Raw genomic sequence first — 18,029 nt, forward strand, 5'->3', positions numbered from 1 at the left:
TTGTCAGCTCTCAGAATCACAGTGATATTCATGTTTTTGCCAGGAAACACCAACACATTTCAGCTACACTGACCACAACCACATGGGGTCCCTTACTCCATGCTGGCATAGGGCTGAGGTGTCCCATTCTGAAGAATAAAGGGAAGCAGGGAATGGGAGACACTGGCCTTTCTTCTGCAAAAGTAGCTCCGAGCCATGGTTGGAACCATGGACCAGGAGACCACTGCCAAGGAGTCCCGTCCCAGGGGCACACAGCCCCTGGCAGACAATTCCTGCAACTCAGAGGGGATGTATCACCTCACAGAGAGCCCTGCTGTGCCTGAAGAGACACAGAGGACTCTTTCACCCCAAAGCAGGACTGCGGCTCTTCATGACTGTGTGAGACTGTGAAAAAATTCCACATACAAGTAAGAATGGGCCTTATGTTTCTTCAGCCGCACAGTGAGCTGATGAGAGCACTGCATCTGGGCGAATTAGGAATCCTCCACATCGAATGTTATCATCTAACTCATTTCTAATTGATAAATAAGCCATGTAGGGCCAGGAGTGGGGCTTAGCTTCTGACCCGCCAATGATCCTTCCTGGAAGAGAGATAAGAAGTGTTAATATCACATACACCACTATTTCCCATCAAGTTCGGAGCTACGTGAGGAGAGAGAGTCGTCCTCTGATGTCATATGCCAATGATGCCAATAACTCTCCTTCCTGGGGCTGTGCAAAGCATTTCTTATGCACAATGGAGAGAAAAACAAACACTTCCTGGGGATGACTGACCACACCTGACTCTGGATGTCTAAAATGCTGTCAAAGAACACTACATGGCTACCTGTAATGCATCATTGGTTTCAGCCACTGTCTGAGTTGCGCGGTATGAGTAGAGTAGAGAGTAGAGATATGAGAAAAGACAAGGCAGGCACCAGACATATTTCCTATTCAGTGCCCATTTCTGCCCTTGTACGTCCTCCTCTACACCCCGTCTGTCTGTACTCACCAACCCCAGCCCATGGGACAAGGAGAAAAGCACTTGCGAGCAGAAGGAGAAGCAGCATCTTCTACTACTGTTCTGAAGAGCCAAAACAGTTGTTATGGCCAGGCCGGGCAGGTGACAGGTACAGAATGGCAATCTATATATATGAAGTTTGGAGCTGAAACAGGAAACCTCAGCCTGCTTTCAGCTTGTGTCGTTTGCTGGTTTTGTTCTTACAAACCCCAACCTGTGGTTTGGTGAGGGATTCATGTCACAATCACTGTTTTTGCCACCATCTTCTAAAAAGGTGGGAGAGATCTGGGCTTGTTCAGAGTACCCAGAGTGCCCAGTACTCAGGCAGTAGTGAGAGAAGTGGGTTATCTCCAGTCAAGTGCATATCTCATTGGAGACCCTTGGTGAGAGCCTCCTTGACTCCTAGATATGGTTTGGTTTGGGTTTTTTTCTTTTTCTTTTTTCCCTATCCCCTGATAGGACCAGTGAGAGCTAAATAGGTCCAGGCAGAGGTCCTGGTTCTTATCAGAAGGGCAGACTGCCATCAGAGGTGCCATTGTGATATCAGAAATCACCTGTCAGAGTAGCCAAGGCCCAGGACCTACTCGAGACTGGTAGAGACACAGCTGGAGCTCAGGTGGGGACGAGAGTCAGAGTCACCTCATGAAAGCAGCTCCCATGAGCAGGGGAGAAGCCCTGACTGAGGCCTCTCTGAAGTCCTCCCTGGGGGCACTGGCTCCAGTGTTACTAGAGGGATGGGAAACAGCCCTCAGTCTCCCTGGCTCTAATTTGGCCAGGATGGGGAATGCACTTAAGGCATTGACACTGAGGACGGAGACTGGACAGCCTCTCTGGGCAACTGACTCTGATGCTTCGCTGTTCTCATGGTGAAGAAGGTTTTTTTTACACATAGCCTGAACCTCTTTTATTTAATTCTTTATTTATTAATGTCATAGAATCATATGGTTCTTCATGGTTGGAAAGAACCTTTGAGATCATCGAGTCCAACCATTCACGCACAAAAAAAACCAACCCTAAAATCTCTGTCACTAGAGCATGCCCTGAAGCGCCAAATCTAGACGTTTCTTAAATACCTCTAGGGATGGTGACTCAGCCACCTCCCTCGGCAGGCTGTTCCAGTGCCTGACCACTCTTTCAGTAAAGTAATTCCTCCTAATATCTAATCTAAACCTCCCACCTCTGGCTCTCATTTCTGACACCTTTCCCTGCTTCCCCCATAGGTGTTTCTCCTTCTGCTTCTCTGAGGACAGCGCTGCCCTGGCTATGGCCCTGGCCAAGGAGACAGGGGGTGAAGCTGCCTACGTCTCCTCTGACAGCAGTATGAGCCTTGTGGTAGGAACCCAGGAGTCCTGGCAGGTCCCCCTCTATTCCACAGGCACACTGACTTCCAAGTACCCCAGCACCTGCACTGCCCACACACAGTAGTCGAGACCCAGCTGCCCCAGGACCCCAGGCACTCACTTTCCCTGACTCTACCCACACTGAGAACCCAGGTGCCCAGGCTTCTACCCCACTACAACCCACAGACATCACTGCACCCAGGGAACCCAGCTGGCACAGGCTACCCCACACATTCCACTGTCCCCCAGAGATCCCCAGCATGGGGGGACATGGGCTGAACCCTGGTGGAGCTGCCAACTGTGGTGTCCTGCCCTCTGTCGCCAGGTGCTGAAGTGCCTGAAGCAGGCCCTCAAGCCAGCAGCTGAGGGAGTCTCTCTGAGCTGGACCCTGCCCCGCGGCCTGGAGGTTGAGGTGCTGGGGGGCACTCCTCAGTCCATCTTCCAGGGTCAACACAACCTCCTCTATGCCCAGATCCATGGACAGGCACAGGTGAGAGCTGGGCCTACAGTTACCTTCCAGTAGCCTCCCAGTAATCTTTCAGTAACTTTCCAATATCCCCCAGTAACCATCTTGTGTCCCCAGTAACCTCCAGTAGCTTCCCATGTGTTCACAGGATACAACAGTGGCCAAAGGGGTCATGACCTTGCAGTACAGCCTGGATGGCCAAGATGTCACTTACACCATTGAATTCCCCCTGTGCCCACAGGGAGATGGCCGGTGAGAGCCCGTCCTAAGGGAAGATGCATGCATCCCCCTCATTGCTCACATTGACTCCAGCTGAGAAGGGGCCCAGATAGATTACACATTCCCACCTTCCACACACAATCCCAAACTGGCAGAGAACCCAGGTGTCCAAGCATGCCTCCCTTCCCTGATTTGACCCCACAGTGGTAGGACCCAGAAACCTGGGCATCGCTTTCAGACAGACAAGGACCCAGGCGTCCAGGTTTCCCCTCTGTCCATCCTCACCCCTGAAGGGAAAGAATTCAGGTGTCCAGGCTCTCTCTCTGTCCACCTTCTCCTAACATGAAGATAAGCCAGGTGGTCAGGCTCACCCCATTCTGTCCCCAGGCTGGCTGGGCATCGTCTGGCTGCGAGGTGCTTGATGAAGAGGTTGTTGCCAGAGTCTGTGAGTGGGTCAGGGGAGGAACCAAGACATCGCGCAGTTGAGATCAGCCTCACTTCGGGGATCATCTGCCCCTTTACCAGCTATGTGGGGGTTCGCACACCACAGAGGGTCACCTGGTACCAAAGTAAGGAAAGACATTTCTGGGAAAGAGCTGGTGGGGCAGCTCCATGGGATGTTTTCATTCCACTGGATCTGGAACCCCAACCACAGGGCACCCCCAGTCTTGCGGGGTAGGCCCCATCACCACCAGGTGCTTCTTTCCCATCTGTTTAATTCAGCCCCTTGCCCTCTTTGCTCTCAAAGGGCCCCTGGCACTGTTGCCACCCCGCCAGTCACTCATCCCCTGCCAGATCGTTGAACTTCGTGGCTCCAGGATCTCTTCCTGCTATCCTAAGAGCATCTGGGTCCCACCTGGCTGGCTGACAGCGGTGCGTGCATCATGGCTTGCCCTCCGTCAACTTACCCATGACATTGCTGCCCTGCCCCAGAGGGGAGCTTGCTCAAAAGGTATGGGGCCTTGACCCACATGGGAGATGTCGGGATAACCTAATATCTTATAGAAGGGTTATGCTGCCATGTCTTGCCCATGGCATGGAAACCAATGAATTTTGCCTTTACCCCTTCCCTTAGTTACCCTTAAACCTGCAAGTCCTTCAGCAAATATCAGACCCAGCTCAAGGACACCCAGGGATGGGGCAGGGATGGTGCTGGATCATAAATACACGTTTGGATAAAATGTTTTGGGAGAGTATCAAGGGAGGTCCTGGGACATGGCTTGGAAGGAATGACAGGAGAATAGGCAATGACCGAGGTTGGAGATGAGTTAGGGGTGTCCAGAAAGAGCTGTGGATGGGTCTGCTCTGGGGACGTACAGGAAGGAGCTTAGACTGCAGGTAGCTGCCTAAAGAAGAGCAGAGATAATGTTCTGGAGCATTATTATTGCACAGGGGAGTAGAGAGAGGTCAGATTCCTGTCATTCTCCCAACCCTGCTGTTCACATCTCCTCCCACAGCATGTAAACCACCACCACCACTTTTTTCTTCTCTCAAGTATGTGGATCGCATGGAATTTGGTTTGTGCTCTTCAATTTTGTGGCGATGGTGCCCTGAAGCCGCTGCCAAGTGTCAGGAGCTGGTGGCCCTGCAGAATGCAGATGGCTCCTGGGCCCTCAGCTCAGGACTGGCCTCTGTGCTAGAAGTTGATGAGGATGAAATCAAGGGAAAGATGCCTGATGAGGTAAGGGGAGAACCCCTTACGGTGGCAGCATGTCATCCTGGAGCAGTGGGAGCCCATTGGCTGGTGGCAACACTGGCATCCAAAGGGCAGACAGAGAGGAATGAAGGGATCAGAAACCAGAAGCCACAAAGGAAGGGGTGTGAAGCAGTGAGGGGGCAGGGAGGATGCTCAGCACTGCGTGCTAGTCTCAGTTGTTGTTCTACTACAGGTCATGGAGCCAAGCATCTGGGCCACAGTGCTGGCTGTGACCTGGCTACACAGACATGACGAGTATTACCAAGACCTCTGTGAGCTGCTGGAGGCCAAGGCTGTGACCTGGCTGTGCAGCCAAGCTGGTGAGTCTTGATGATCCTTCTCCTGCTGATCCCCACAGAACAGCCTCCTCCATTCTCTCTCCAGTGGGACCTGCCTCACCCCTTTGCAGGACCACAATTTCCTGGGGGCAGGTGAAGGAGTCCTGTGTCTCCATTCTCCTTTCCATTTGTGGAGTCTCCCTCCTGCCTAACTTCCCTAGTGTGCCTGTCTCTCTCTGACTGCAGTGTCTCAGCTGGACAAGTGCCTGGAGACAGCCAACACCCTCCTTGGGAGCAGCGTGAAGCCAAGTGTTTTCAGGCTCTGAGCTCAACACGTGCCTGTGCTACAGATCAGCAGCACCTGCAGAGATAAAAAGGGCCAGAAAGTATAGCCTAAATTCACCTACCATGCTGGGATACCACTATTGCTACCAGCTGCGATCTTACATTACAGATGAATTCTCACTGCTTATGTCTTATACCAGTTGGGCTGAACCTGTAGCATGCCGAACTCCTCAAGAGAAAGCCTCTAGTTCAGAGCCTCCAGCGTGTTTGGTTTGGATGGAGGTGGGAGTGGGAAGGAAGCATCACATTCTCCAGTGGTTGCGCTTCCTGCATTTGGCTTTGGCAAAATGGGCTACTGGCCTCCACAAAGGTGGTGCTTAGGGAGATGGTTTAGTGGTGGTTTTGGTAGTGTTAGGTTAACAATTGGACTTGATGGTCTGCAGGGTCTTTTCCAATGCAAATTATTATATGATTCTATGGTTTCTGTCCTGACGAGAGACTGCTGTGCACACCAGAAGAGTGTTTAGAGGTGTCAACGGCAGTGGCTCCCAATGAAGGACTCCTGCTGCACCCCACTCACCGAACTCTTCCCTTTACCCCATAAGATCAGGCTGTGTCAGGAACTCCCGTATCTGCGTTGCCATGTAAAGCAATCATTTTGGAAGTAAAACTCTCATCCGCATCAGTCCCAGCCCATCACAATGTCCAAGAGAACTCATGTGGGGCGAGATTGATTTGAAAACTAGTAGTATGTTGGAGGTGGAACAGCAGGAGGTTTTGATTAGCAAACCAATCATGCAATGTACCACCTCCTGCCCCAGCACCCTTCATTCATGGGTCTCATGCCGTGTTGGCAAAGTCTCTGATTCATTTTCCAATAAACAGTGAATCTTCTCTAAGCCAAAAGGTGCAACATAGTCTTTATTTCAGTCGGGTCTATGATCCTTCCTTCCAGGGGCCGTCTATAAGTCACCAGGAGGGGCACGAAAGGTCGCTTCCCAGAGAGCTGTGTATTGTAATACAGTGAATAAGGGACTGCCATTGCTCTTGGAAGAACATAGATCTGTTCTAGGTTAGCAAGACAAGAGTTAAGGACATGCCAGGCTTTTTCTAGACTCCTTTTGGCTTGAACTTATTTCAGCTTGCTCTTAGAGGTACCGGCTGTAGCAACATTTGCCCAGCAGATCGATGACTGATATCTAACTTATCCTAGCTGTAACAGAAAAGTTGTCAGGTGATTAATGTCCAACTTGGTTTTAGCTTTAACTTTTTAACTCCATTGGAGCATGCGACTCTGAAGATAAATGCTGTTCTCCCTTTAAGCTTCATCTCTGCTATCTGGAGCAGACACAGCGCTAATGTCTGAGTGCATTGGCAGCCCCCTCCTTCCCTGGGCGTCAGTGGGGAGACAGAGGAGTCACCTTCCCCAGAGATGCAAATGGGATGGGGCTGAGAGGAATGTCCCTGCCACACTTCTTGGGGTGCAGAAGGAGGAAAGAAGGGCATTGGGGACCTCCCATTTTGGAGAGGTGAATCATGGCTGTGAGGAAGTACTGGTAGCTCAGCTTACTTCAGCCACCAACAAATGCATTGTTGACCCAGGGACAGGTTTTGGCTTCTTCCCTCCAAGATACTTCCAAGGGTTGATCGAACTTGGTCTCCATGGCCTGGAGGGAATACCAGACTCTGCTTCTTTCTCCCCATTGACCACTGGCAGAGGCTGAAAAGGCAACCTCAGTCAGCCACGGCCGCCTAATTCTGAAGGAGTCAATCCCACTTTAGTCTTCTGCAGAATGTGAGCTGAATCCCCTTTTCGGAGCCTCACCAGGCTCTGCTGCATCAGTTTGGAAAAGGCTGTGCTTGTTGCCCCACCTCAGTTTCTCTTTTTCTCACAGCAGGCTGAAATGCTTTGGAGGTCTGGGGAGGGACAGCCATTGCCTGAGGTGTTGAAACAGTTTGCACCCACTCAGAGCTTTCATCCTCCACAGGGATACACTTGTGCAGTGCTCCCTCCCTGAAATCCCACAGGAGGCACCCTCCAGGACACCGATTATTTCCATAACACCAGGATATGGCATTCAGGTGCTTCAGGTCCAGAGCTCCATCTATGGATGGAAGAGTGAAAAAGCTAAACTTTCTGTTGGCCTTCCTGCGAGGTAAGGGCTTTCAGAGAGAATAGGTAGGTAAGCGATATGGGGCAGAACAGGTGACACCCAGACCTGAGTCCTCATTCACAGGCACCATCACACTCTTCATTCACAGTGTTCAGCGGGGGAACCTCTCCTAATTGCACTTGTCATTAACATCTCCAGACACAATTCATCCCAGCCTCAGAGAAGGGTGCATTCGAGTTTGGGTGCATCACTTTTTGAGCAGCCCACCCATCCCAGAATTTCTATGGACCCTTAGCTGCTTTCCTTCAGCATCTCCATCTCCCTCTAAAGGCTCAAAAGCCATGGGGAGCAAATAAGCGGGGACATCATTGTGCTCACCCACAATCTTGGGAAATTGGGAAAACCCTAAGATGCACTCTGGGCAGAGGGTTCTGTTCCTCAAGCATGGGCTTTCCCTGAGCATGCACGCAGGTTTGTAATGGGTATTTACCACAAGCACACACTAGATGCTGCTCCTTCCCCACTCCCCACTCTATGCACTCAGCAGCCTCTTAATGGCAACAGAACACAGAGCCCTAAAACCACAGCTGGGAGCCCAGAGGTACTCAGCACCCGCGGTGCCAATTCTTCTCCTGACAGGAAAAAAGGCATCTGATATGATATGACATCAGTTGTGTGTTTTCCTCTGTTATTGGGGAGGAAAGCATAGAGCGGCATGAGCCAGTGAGGGAAGAAACTGTGACTATAGGAAGTACACGTGGAGAGATCTGTAATACCTTACCTAGGCTGTGGCCTGTGGTTATGATAATCACAGCAATAGCAGGCGCATTTATGTCAGTTATGTCTCTTTAAATTTGCCAGCATGTGACTACAATATAACTGTGATATGATTGACTCTAACAATTGGCAGTGGATACCTATCAAGCAGTCAGCCACACAGCCATGGTCACTATTAGCAGTGCAGTGTTACAGTTATGCAGGCACTTTCAGATGCCTTTGGACAAGCACTCTCAGATCCCTGAGAGCTACCAACCTGCTGAGTTCCACAAGACCTGCATGGAGAAAGGGAATGGGAACAACAGAGACTGTGCTTGGGAACATCTTCATTGTTGTGCTGGTGGCAACACACCAGCATCTCCCCAGCCCAGTGGAGAATTTGTCCAGCTTGGAGATCTGCTACGCTTCCACCGATCTTCCTAGGCTGCTGGCCAGCTTCCTGACTGTTGCACCACCTCTGCTCAGGACTGCTATGGTTCAGCTCTATTTCTTTGAATCTCTTGTAGTCTCCAAGTGTTACCTGCTGACCACCATGTCCTACGAACAGTACCCGGCCGTATGTCACCTCATGCTCTATACAAGAATGGTGAACTGGAAGGTGTTTTTCCAGCTGGCAGTTGGCTTGTGGCATGGAGGAACGACTAGTTCCACAATCATCACATACTTCTCAAGCCTATTGAAGTTTTGTGGCCCCAACCCAATTGACAATTGACGTCACAACGTCTGTGATTTGATCTCTTTGCTGGAGCTCTCCTGTAGTGACACCAGGCTGCTATAATGTCCATCCCAGATGCGGTCTTACTATTTTTATTCCCTCTGGCATCCTATGTCTGCATTACAGATTCCATCCTGAGGATCTCATCAAGTAAGGGGAGGCAGAAGGCCTTTTATACCATGTGTGAGAACTGAAAGCCTTCTCACACATCACTGTGGTCAACATTTTCTAAGGGACACTTCTTACTGTCTCTTTGCTGCCTGGGACACCTCCACTGAGTAACCTGAACAAAACCTTCTCCTTTTTCTATACCATCTTCCCACCCCTGGTCAATCCACTGTAAGCCTGAGGAATGGAGAGGTCAAGCAATCCTTGAGAAAAGCTGTCAGGAACACGGTGGCCTGCCCTGAGAGTGCACCCTAGCTGTGCATCACTGGCTACAAAACACTCTTTATTTCTCCTCAAAACTGTAGGGATGATGTGGAGGGAATACATTACGTAGCAGGTATATCTCTGGAGGTGTCTGGCTGTCAGAACAATTTTAGAAAGGCAGGCAGGGAGAGAGAAGAATTCCTTTCAGAAACATGAGTCTTCACTAAAAGGTAGTGGAACAAAATGTTTTTGCTTTATTCCTTTGAGGTAAAAAGAACATTCTTGCATGTGGGAACTATATACACAAGAACTATAGTCTTTCTGCATGAGATACCAAGAAAGACCACCTAGAAGGCTACTGGGGGCAATCAGGCATGTGCATCGTGAAAATCAGCAGTTTCAGCTATCTTCTTGTCCCAAGAAGTGCCGTGCAAGACGCCAACGTACACAGAGACCAAAGGTATTTTATTATAGTTTATTTGCGCAGAGATGGGCACTAGGTGGTATTCCACAAAGCTAGCGTACCTGTTCACAAAATCTTCAGTACATTTATATGAATCAAAACACAGAAGTACATGCCTTTAGTTATGATTATTGGTTAGTACCTTATTTTAACAATTTCAATTGGTTAGTATTATTCCTTGCTTTCATTTAAAGTTACAGTGCCCTTTAATTGATATGCACGTGCTCCAGTACAGTGGGGGGTAAGCCTGTTCATCTCCAATTGAGTTGGAGATCTCCCCCTGCCACCTTTCCCTTAGTTAAAGCTGACTTTTGCTGACTTTATGGTTTTTTTGCAATTATTTGGCTTTCAGCACCTCCTGGGCTACGATGTTTTGTTTTTATCAGCCTTTAGTCCTTCTTTATCAGCCTTTCAGATCTTCTTCAAGGATACAGTCATTAGTAAGGCATGCATTAATAAAGTAGCCAAGCTTACTTATTACAAAGTAGAATATCCCTTTTTCTGCTGTACATTAATCCGGCAGGCTCGTACAGACTGCTGCTCCGGGGGTGTGCTCAGAATGGCAGGTTTAGGGATTGTGCTGGCTGTTTGGGGTTAGCCATGAAAAATGAGCTAGACATGAGAACAAGGGGTTAGAAAAGGAAAAAGATACTTGGAGAAGATTTCACCCTCCCCCACGTAGAAGTTCACAGTTCAGGTGCTAAAACTTGTTCATCTCACCTGTTTTTTTTGGTTTGGTTTGGTTTTTTTTTGTTCAGTTGTTTGGTTTGGGTTTGGGTTTTTTTGTTGGTTTTTTTGTGTTGGTTTTTTTTACAGTCATTAACATTTACTGTTCTTGTTTGCTTAGCATTTGCAAAACAACCACATCTGTTTCCAAATTTGTGTCTTCCTTCTGGGTGTTTAACACCTTTCTTTCAAAACCAGCCTATTCAGCTAAGGAAAGAAAAGTTCCTGTGTGACTGCCTAGAGCCAGAACCTGCCAGGAGCTCTGGCTGCAGGGAGATATCTCCAGAGCCCTGGCTATTTAGTGTGAACAAGGGCTGACTCATTGCCAGAAGGCTTATGGACAGTGCTGAACAACATGTTTCTCAGGTGTCTGGTGAGGTAATGCCTGATACTTTCTTCTGGCCTCAGGTTATTCAGTTGCCAACAGGATGTGCTGATATTATCATTCATGCTCGTTGTGGTCCTTTTAAGATTTCCAGGCCAGAACCTTTTTAAAGTTTAAGACTTCAACGTCCCTCTTGTACAGAGGGGCCCAGAACTGAACACAGCACTCGAGGTGAGGCCTCACCAGCGCCGAGTACAGAGGCACCATCACTTCCCTGCTCCTGCTGGCCACGCTATTCCTGATAAAAGCCAGAATGCTATTGGCCTTCTTGGCCACCTGGGCACACTGCTGGCTCATGTTAAGCTGGCCGTCCACCAGCACCCCCAGGTCCTTTTCTGCCGGGCAGCTTTCCAGCCACTCTTCTCCAAGCCTGTAGCTTTGCTTGGGGTTGTTGTGACCGAAATGCAGGACCCGGCACTTGGCCTTATTGAACCTCATACAGTTGGCCTTGGCCCATCGATCCAGCCTGTCCAGGTCCCTCTGTAGAGCCTTCCTACCCTCAAGCAGATCAACACTCCCACCTAGTTTGGTGTCGTCTGCAAACTTACTGAGGGTGCACTCAATCCCCTCATCCAGATCATTCATAAAGATATTAAACAAAACTTGCCCCTAAACTGAGCCCTGAGGGACACCAATGGTGACGGGCCGCCAAGAGGATTTCACCCCATTAATCACGACTCTCTGGACATGGCCATCCAGCCAGTTTTTACCCCAGCAAAGAGTACACTTGTCTATGCCATGATTCGCCAGCTTCTCCAGGAGAATGCTGTGGGGGACGCTGTCAAAGGCCTTACCAAAGTCCAGATAGACAATGTCCACAGCCTTCCCAGCATCCAGAAGGCAGGTCACATGGTCATAGAAAGAGATCAGGTCAGTTAAGCAGGACCTCCCTTTCCTAAACCCATGCTGGCTGGCCCTGATCCCTTGGCTGGCCCTGATCCCTTTAAGGTGGTAAACCCTCCTTTTATTCCTAAGTCCCTTCGGAAGTTCCTTATGCATCCAGACCGGCCATTTTCCCCGCCCTTTACACTTGCGACACTTGGGGACAGCCTGCTCCTGGGCCTTTAAGATTTCCTTCTTGAAGCGTGTCCAGCCTTCCTGGACCCCTTTGCCCTTCAGGACTATCTCCCAAGGGACTCTTTCAACCAGTGTCCTGAACAAGCCAAAGTCCGCCCTCCAGAAGTCCAAGGTGGAAGCTTTGCTAACCCCCCTCCTTACATCACTATAAATTGAAAACTTGACCATTTCATGATTACTAAACCCAAGATGACCTCCGACCACCACATCTCCCACTAGTCCTTCCCTGTTTGTGAACAGTAGGTCCAGCGAGGCACCTCCCCTGGTAGGCTCACCTACCAGTTGGGTCAGGAAGTTCTCTTCCATGCACTCGAGGAACCTTCTAGCCTGCCTGCTCTCTGCTGTGTTGTATTTCCAGCAGATACTCAGCAGGTTGAAGTCCCCAACCAGAACAAGGGCTGGCGATTGCGAGACTTCAGGCAGCCGCTTATAGAATACTTCATCTGTCTCCTCATCCTGGTTGGGTGGTCTATAGCATACTCCCAGCACAAGATCTCCCTTATTTGCCTTCCCCTTCATCCTTACCCATAAACACTCGACTTTATCATCACTGGAATCTAGCGCTATACAATCAAAACATTCCCTGATGCACAGAGCCACACCCCCGCCTCTCCTTCCTTGCCTATCCCTTCTGAAGAGCTTATAGCCATTCATCGCAGCATGCCAGTCGTGACAGTCATCCCACCACGTTTCCATGATGGCAACTACATCATAGGTGTCCTGCTGCACAATGGCTTCCAGCTCATCCCGTTTGTTGCCCATGCTACGTGCATTCGTGTAGATGCACTTGAGCTGGGCTACCGATTTCACCCCCATCCTTGGCCCTTTATCCCTAGGCTCGTTACTAGTGGGCCTGGTTTTATCCCCTTCCCCCTTCGTTTCTAGTTTAAAGCCCTGTCCATGAGCCTTGCTAACTCTTGGCCTAGTCCCCTTTTCCCCTTTTGGGATAGGCTTTTCCCATTCTTAGCGAGCAGGCCTGGTGTCCTGCAGATCAAACTATGATCACAGAACCCAAAGTCCTGCTGGTAGCACCAGTTTTGGAGCCAGGTGTCGATCTGTTCAATTTTCTTGTTTACCCATTCGTCAGTCCCCAAAACTGGAAGGGCAGAGGAGCTGGCTGCTTTGGCAATTCCCCGGATGGGGCTTTATCGCATCCTTAATTCCCTCATCGTCTGTCTCCAGAGGCCTGTATCTGTTCTGTATGGGCACCGGGGGCAGCATGGGGGGTCTGGAGGGGGCTCTCCTGCTGCCCCAAGCAGGTACCTGCTTCCATTCCCCCCATCCTCTCCTAGTTCCCTCCTTCTGCCTGGTGACAAGAGGGCAGGGGATCCTCCACCTCCCGTGGAGCCCCCTCCTGCTGCTTTTTCCCTGAGGATGGCAGGGTATGGCTCCACCAATAGATCTCCCTTTCACACTCCCAAACGGTCCTCTGTCTTTCTGCTTCCTCCTCAAGCTCAGCCACCAGGCTGAGCAGATCATTTACCTGGTCACGGTGCACACAGGCGCTGTCTTTGCTGTCCTCCCGCCAGAGTGACAGATGTTCCCTGCAGCCCGTCGCCTGGACGGGTGCGTGTCTCTCCGTCAGGTTCGTTTGGGTCACTTTGTTCCTTCCGGCTTTGGCTGCAGGCCGTGCAGAGACCATGTTTTCTTTGCAGTCGGCCCAGCCTGCCCGCCGGCCCGCTCTCCCCTTGCTCCTCCCCTCGCCGTCACCCGCCGCTGCCACCGCCCCTCCTCCGCACCCCCTCCTCTGGTGCTCCCTTGGGGTAGTAAATTGAGAATTGTATGACGACTTCCATTTATTCCTCCCCGGATCTCACCTCAGCTGTCATCATGGACTTTTCACAGATTACTACGTGACCTGTTTTGCTCACACTTCAGATTCCTTCCACCTGAACTCCCCAGTGAATCCTCTGTCCAGAGCAGGGTGGGCAGGGTATTCCCCAGTTTCATCTGCAAGACTTGTAGGCCAACACAGTGCAACTTCATGACACCAGGCTTGCTGACTCTCTCAGACCTGGGAATTTGGAATCCAAGATCAGAACCATAGGCAGTGGTCCCAGGCACGGATGTGTCCCTGACCTTACAGTGCTGCTGCCTGGTCTCAGCATCATGAGAGAATAATGGGTGGAATGGTCCAGGCCCCACTGAGGTTATGGACATCACTGGTCTGACAATCAATCAGTCTGAGAGACTGGTTTACACATACTGAGTGGCATGTGCTTGCTGGTACATCACCTGGGTGTGGTTACTCTGCATTGTCCTTAAAAATAAAGCTCTTCATCCAAGTCTAAGCTCCTAATTTTATTTTAGATACTTCCAAGTAAGTTGTCCACCTACAGCTGTACTGCCCTCATAACAAAAGAGGGAGGAACAGGCATCTTAGCAGGAGATGATCTGGATCACAGGAATCACACTGGAAATCATAATTTGTTCCTTTTTTGTTCTGAATAGATACGAGGGAAAAAATATTGGAGATGATAGTCAGACATTAATCTGTTTGAGCAAAGCCAGGAACAACCTGATAGATATTTGAAGATGGCCCAGCCGTGAGTGGGAGCTGGACCTTCAGAAGTCTGTTCCACCCATGGTTTGAACCCATCATTCCAGTTTAAGTGTCCTGTACACCTCTTCACATGTTGCCCAAGAGCAGAGAGCAACAGTATTGCAGAAGGGACAGGCTTCGGAGTTTTTGCCAGTTGAACATATTGTTCATTTGTACATAAGCTCAAGATTGGTGAGGAGAATTAGGGAGATGTTGAGGAATGGCTATATGAGAACGGGCACGGGACCATGCAGGACTGTCAAAAGTAAGCTATGCCTGCCTGCATGGGAAATTCCGAGTTACGCTGATAAGGAAGATGCTGAAGGTCGTGCTGACTTTGCTTAACTCAGATAAACAACTTTGAGAAAGTAGACTGTGAGAGAACAGGAACAAACCTGGACCCAAGAAACCGCATGTAGGAGGAGTATGAATAATGTAATCTTTAGCGCACAGCCAATAGTTGTAAGACAAATAGGCATATCTAAGTATAAGAGTATAAAAGTCTGATGAAGCTGCAATAAAGCTGAAGCTTGCTTTATCACTCATATTGAGTCGACTGCTTGTTTCCCTCGCTCGTTGCAGGGAGAGGAGTATTTTGTGAGGTGAAAAGTTTATGGTAAGGTCTGTCTTGAGTCACAGATATTATCTGTGTTATTTCTAGCTACTGAATTCAAATTTAGATGAAGGAATTGAGAAAGTTACACTTTCAGCTTTCTTTAGTGTTTGCTTCTTTGTCAGCACCCTTTCATCTGTGATGCCAAAAGGCAATGTTTCAACCAGCAAATGAAAAGGAGAAGAAATCACATATGAGTACCTTGTGTCTCTTTAGAATGGGTAATCTGGCTCGTGGAGAGTATTTTCTGTCTAAATGTTCTTTCTTTCCTGAAGGTTGAAATCAGCTGTAAGGTTTCAGGGAATCCGTGGAGTTTTTGTTCTTTAACCGAATGCATCAACACAGGTGGACGGGGACTGAATAGGAAGATGAGCAGCTCTGGCCCAAGGGGGAACTCAACTAATGGAATGAAAAAATTGAGAAATTCCCGGACACAGACAGTGTGTTATGTAACTAACTTGTCTGTTACTGTGCCAGGCTCACCAGTCAGATAGTCTCTAATTTTAATCCTTGAGAACTTCAAACAGGAACACAAACCAATCCTGCCAGATGGCATGAAGTAAAAAATTCCCAGATTGTGTACCAAAATTGGTATTATAGAAAACTCTAACAAGATGTGTGGAACAAAGAAATAAAACCTATTCATTTTTTTAATACCTAGTTTGGAATCTAAATTAGAAGGCTGGAATAGGAGCAATGCCCAAGGGGAAAAGGAGGACTTCCAATAAAAACTTTCAGAAGGGTTAGTTTGTGGCTTTTCTCACTATTTCACACACATTGCCCCCGGCCCCAACTCTGCTGTCCACTCCCTCCCCCTCCCTCCCCCCTCCTCCCCCGCCCCCAGGAAGGTGCTAAGCATTGTGAAATATGCAGGCTTCTGTAAAGCCTGTATTCCCGTTAAACAAGAAGAGAGGAAAAGAGATTTCACAATGATTCCTTTGACCATGTATGAAACACATAACTTTCATCTCAATGGGATGAAATTTAGCTTCTTTCAGAAAAGGAGGTGAGAAATCTGCCCTTTGCGTGTTGCGAGGTACCCATCAAGTTCATTGATTTCCAGTCCTCTTTGACAACCCTTTCGCTTCTTTATTTCACCTCCCTCACCATTGCTGTGAGTGTCATCTCTCAAGTGTGGTGGGAAAATGAGCCTATCCACACTTCATCTTTGAGTCCTTTCGGGTACCATTCAGCAGCTGTGGAGAGACACTGACAGCTGTGGAGAGACACTGGTGATTTGGATCTTTATATCTGTGCCATGGGGCCAGGGATGAGGGAGAGGAGAACCCACGTGCTCAGGATCCCATGGGCTTTCTCCAAGAGCACTGCAGAGTTCATCTGCACCTATGCGGATACCCCGAGTAGCAGGTGGATCCCATTCGTCCAGAGCCAGACTGTGACTGGCTCACAATAAGATGTGACTGCCTATCCTGACCATTGCCTGTAATTAACACCTTCAGTTTTGCAGTGAGGTTGACCTCAGCTCTGTGTATAACTAGAAAAGCTAAAAATATTATTTCTAAATGCCAGTAGTCAACCTGGAACCCGTCCTCCCTGATGTGCGCTATAGAGAAATGAACATCTGGAGACAACTGTTTATTTTCCCTAATATTTCTGTCCAAAAAAAGTGGAGTTATGTGGCTGCCATGTGGATGGATCCTGCCTGCCTTTATGCTCTGGCTCAAAGGAGAGCTTAAGGGTTCTAAGTTGCCTTTGCTTTGTAGTTCTTAGAATTGTAAAGCTGTGTGAGTCAATTATTCCCTCCCTTCGGGTTGGGGATGAATTGCTTAAGTATGAGCATCTTACGCCATAGGAGCTGGCAGGTAAGGTGCAAGACACACACGTGTCCTACAGGAGTATCACCTGTTGGCTGCAGAGATTACTTCAAGTCATCCAAAATGTTACCAAATGTTTATCTTTAGGTAACTAAAAGCTACCAGCCCCAAAAAGTAGCTGAGAAGAATCCCAGGCAGCATTAGAGTTGGTGTGCTGCATCCCTTCTTCTGATTGAACTGGAGAGAGGCTGATCAGCCCTTTCCTTCAGCATTGTGGATTCTCTGGAGAAAAGAGCTTTATGCAAAGAAAGAACAGATAAAGTGTGAAGAAGCAATGAGGCAGAACCAGGAGAGGTTGTCCCAGGGGGTGGAGAGACCAGTGTATCTGTGGAAGAAACGCTTGGACAATCTAGTGTAAAGGATGTGGCAGGTAGGATCTCAGCTGCAGGGCGGCAGGTGGAACTGGACAGAAAGAAGTTTTGGGGTGGCGTTTTGGGAGCTGGGTCCTTGTATGAACAGTAGTCTCTGTCACAGGTCCCTGACATGACTGGCATGGCATTGCTCTGTAGAAGTCTTTCTCTGCACGGCTTTAACAGTGTGTCCCAAGTCAGGAGCTCTGGCAGGGCTGCAAAACTGTTCAATATTTAAGGTGAGAACATAGGCATACAACATTCCTTTCACTTGCAAGAAATAAAAACTCTGCTGATTAAAATCAGCATGCCATTTGAAATAAAGTGCACTCATTTGCCTTAGGATTTGGTATGTATTACAAATATTTGTAAGAGCAAGATGTAGAGACAAACCCTACAGGCTCTGAAGAAATTACATAGGTGTCTCCTAACCTTCCCTAACGTAGCTGATTCTGAACTAAATTTACTTCATCTGGCTGTCTCTGGGATTGTTTCCCACTGGAACCAAAAAAGCATAGATGATAAGATCAGAGGAATTTCGTTTCACAGGTGGTTTCTAAAGTTTCATGAGGTCACTGCCCTCCTTACAGCAGGTAAAGTTATTTCTTCTTTGAACACGTGATTCTTAATCTCTAAGAAAAAACACCAAAATACTCCAAAAATAGTTGTATATCCTCTAGAAGATAAACTCTCTGAAACCGTAAGCAAAATGCAAAGGCAATATGGAGAAGATTAATTTTTTTTTTAATATTTGTTTTTAGATGGTTAAGTTCCTC

At 48.7% G+C, this 18,029-nt stretch overlaps 2 protein-coding genes across 2 annotated transcripts in view; one reads left to right on the forward strand and one right to left on the reverse strand.

Annotated features, from left to right (window-relative positions):
• Positions 1–1,049, reverse strand: part of LOC134524766 (granzyme B-like) — a 1,356-nt gene extending 307 nt beyond the window's left edge. Inside the window, exons 1-3 of the mRNA XM_063354916.1 lie at positions 992–1,049; positions 441–581; positions 1–40 (exon numbers count right to left, since the gene is read on the reverse strand). The exon at positions 1–40 is cut by the window's left edge and continues 307 nt beyond it. Of these exons, the coding sequence (XP_063210986.1) occupies positions 1–40; positions 441–581; positions 992–1,049 (239 nt within the window). The remainder of the gene's footprint in view (positions 41–440; positions 582–991) is intronic.
• Positions 1,050–2,183: 1,134 nt separating this feature from the next.
• Positions 2,184–6,178, forward strand: LOC134524607 (von Willebrand factor A domain-containing protein 5A-like). Its single transcript, XM_063354778.1, has 8 exons — positions 2,184–2,332; positions 2,666–2,830; positions 2,955–3,058; positions 3,413–3,594; positions 3,774–3,977; positions 4,483–4,706; positions 4,915–5,041; positions 5,246–6,178. The coding sequence occupies exons 1-8, from the start codon at positions 2,264–2,266 to the stop codon at positions 5,323–5,325; spliced, it is 1,155 nt and encodes a 384-aa protein (XP_063210848.1). The 5' UTR covers positions 2,184–2,263; the 3' UTR covers positions 5,326–6,178.
• Positions 6,179–18,029: the final 11,851 nt, after the last annotated feature.

Source organism: Chroicocephalus ridibundus, chromosome 17 (assembly GCF_963924245.1).
Source record: "Chroicocephalus ridibundus chromosome 17, bChrRid1.1, whole genome shotgun sequence".
NCBI lineage: Eukaryota > Metazoa > Chordata > Aves > Charadriiformes > Laridae > Chroicocephalus > Chroicocephalus ridibundus.

What these genes read in the sequence shown, in the direction of transcription:
- LOC134524607 (XM_063354778.1), top strand. Translation starts at nt 2,264, where the DNA reads ATGGCCCTGGCCAAGGAGACAGGGGGTGAAGCTGCCTACGTCTCCTCT. An exon ending in TGCCCACAGGGAGATGGCCG is followed by an intron (nt 3,059 to 3,412) that starts GTGAGAGCCCGT and finishes TTCTGTCCCCAG; the next exon opens with GCTGGCTGGGCATCGTCTGG. An exon ending in AGGGAAAGATGCCTGATGAG is followed by an intron (nt 4,707 to 4,914) that starts GTAAGGGGAGAA and finishes GTTCTACTACAG; the next exon opens with GTCATGGAGCCAAGCATCTG.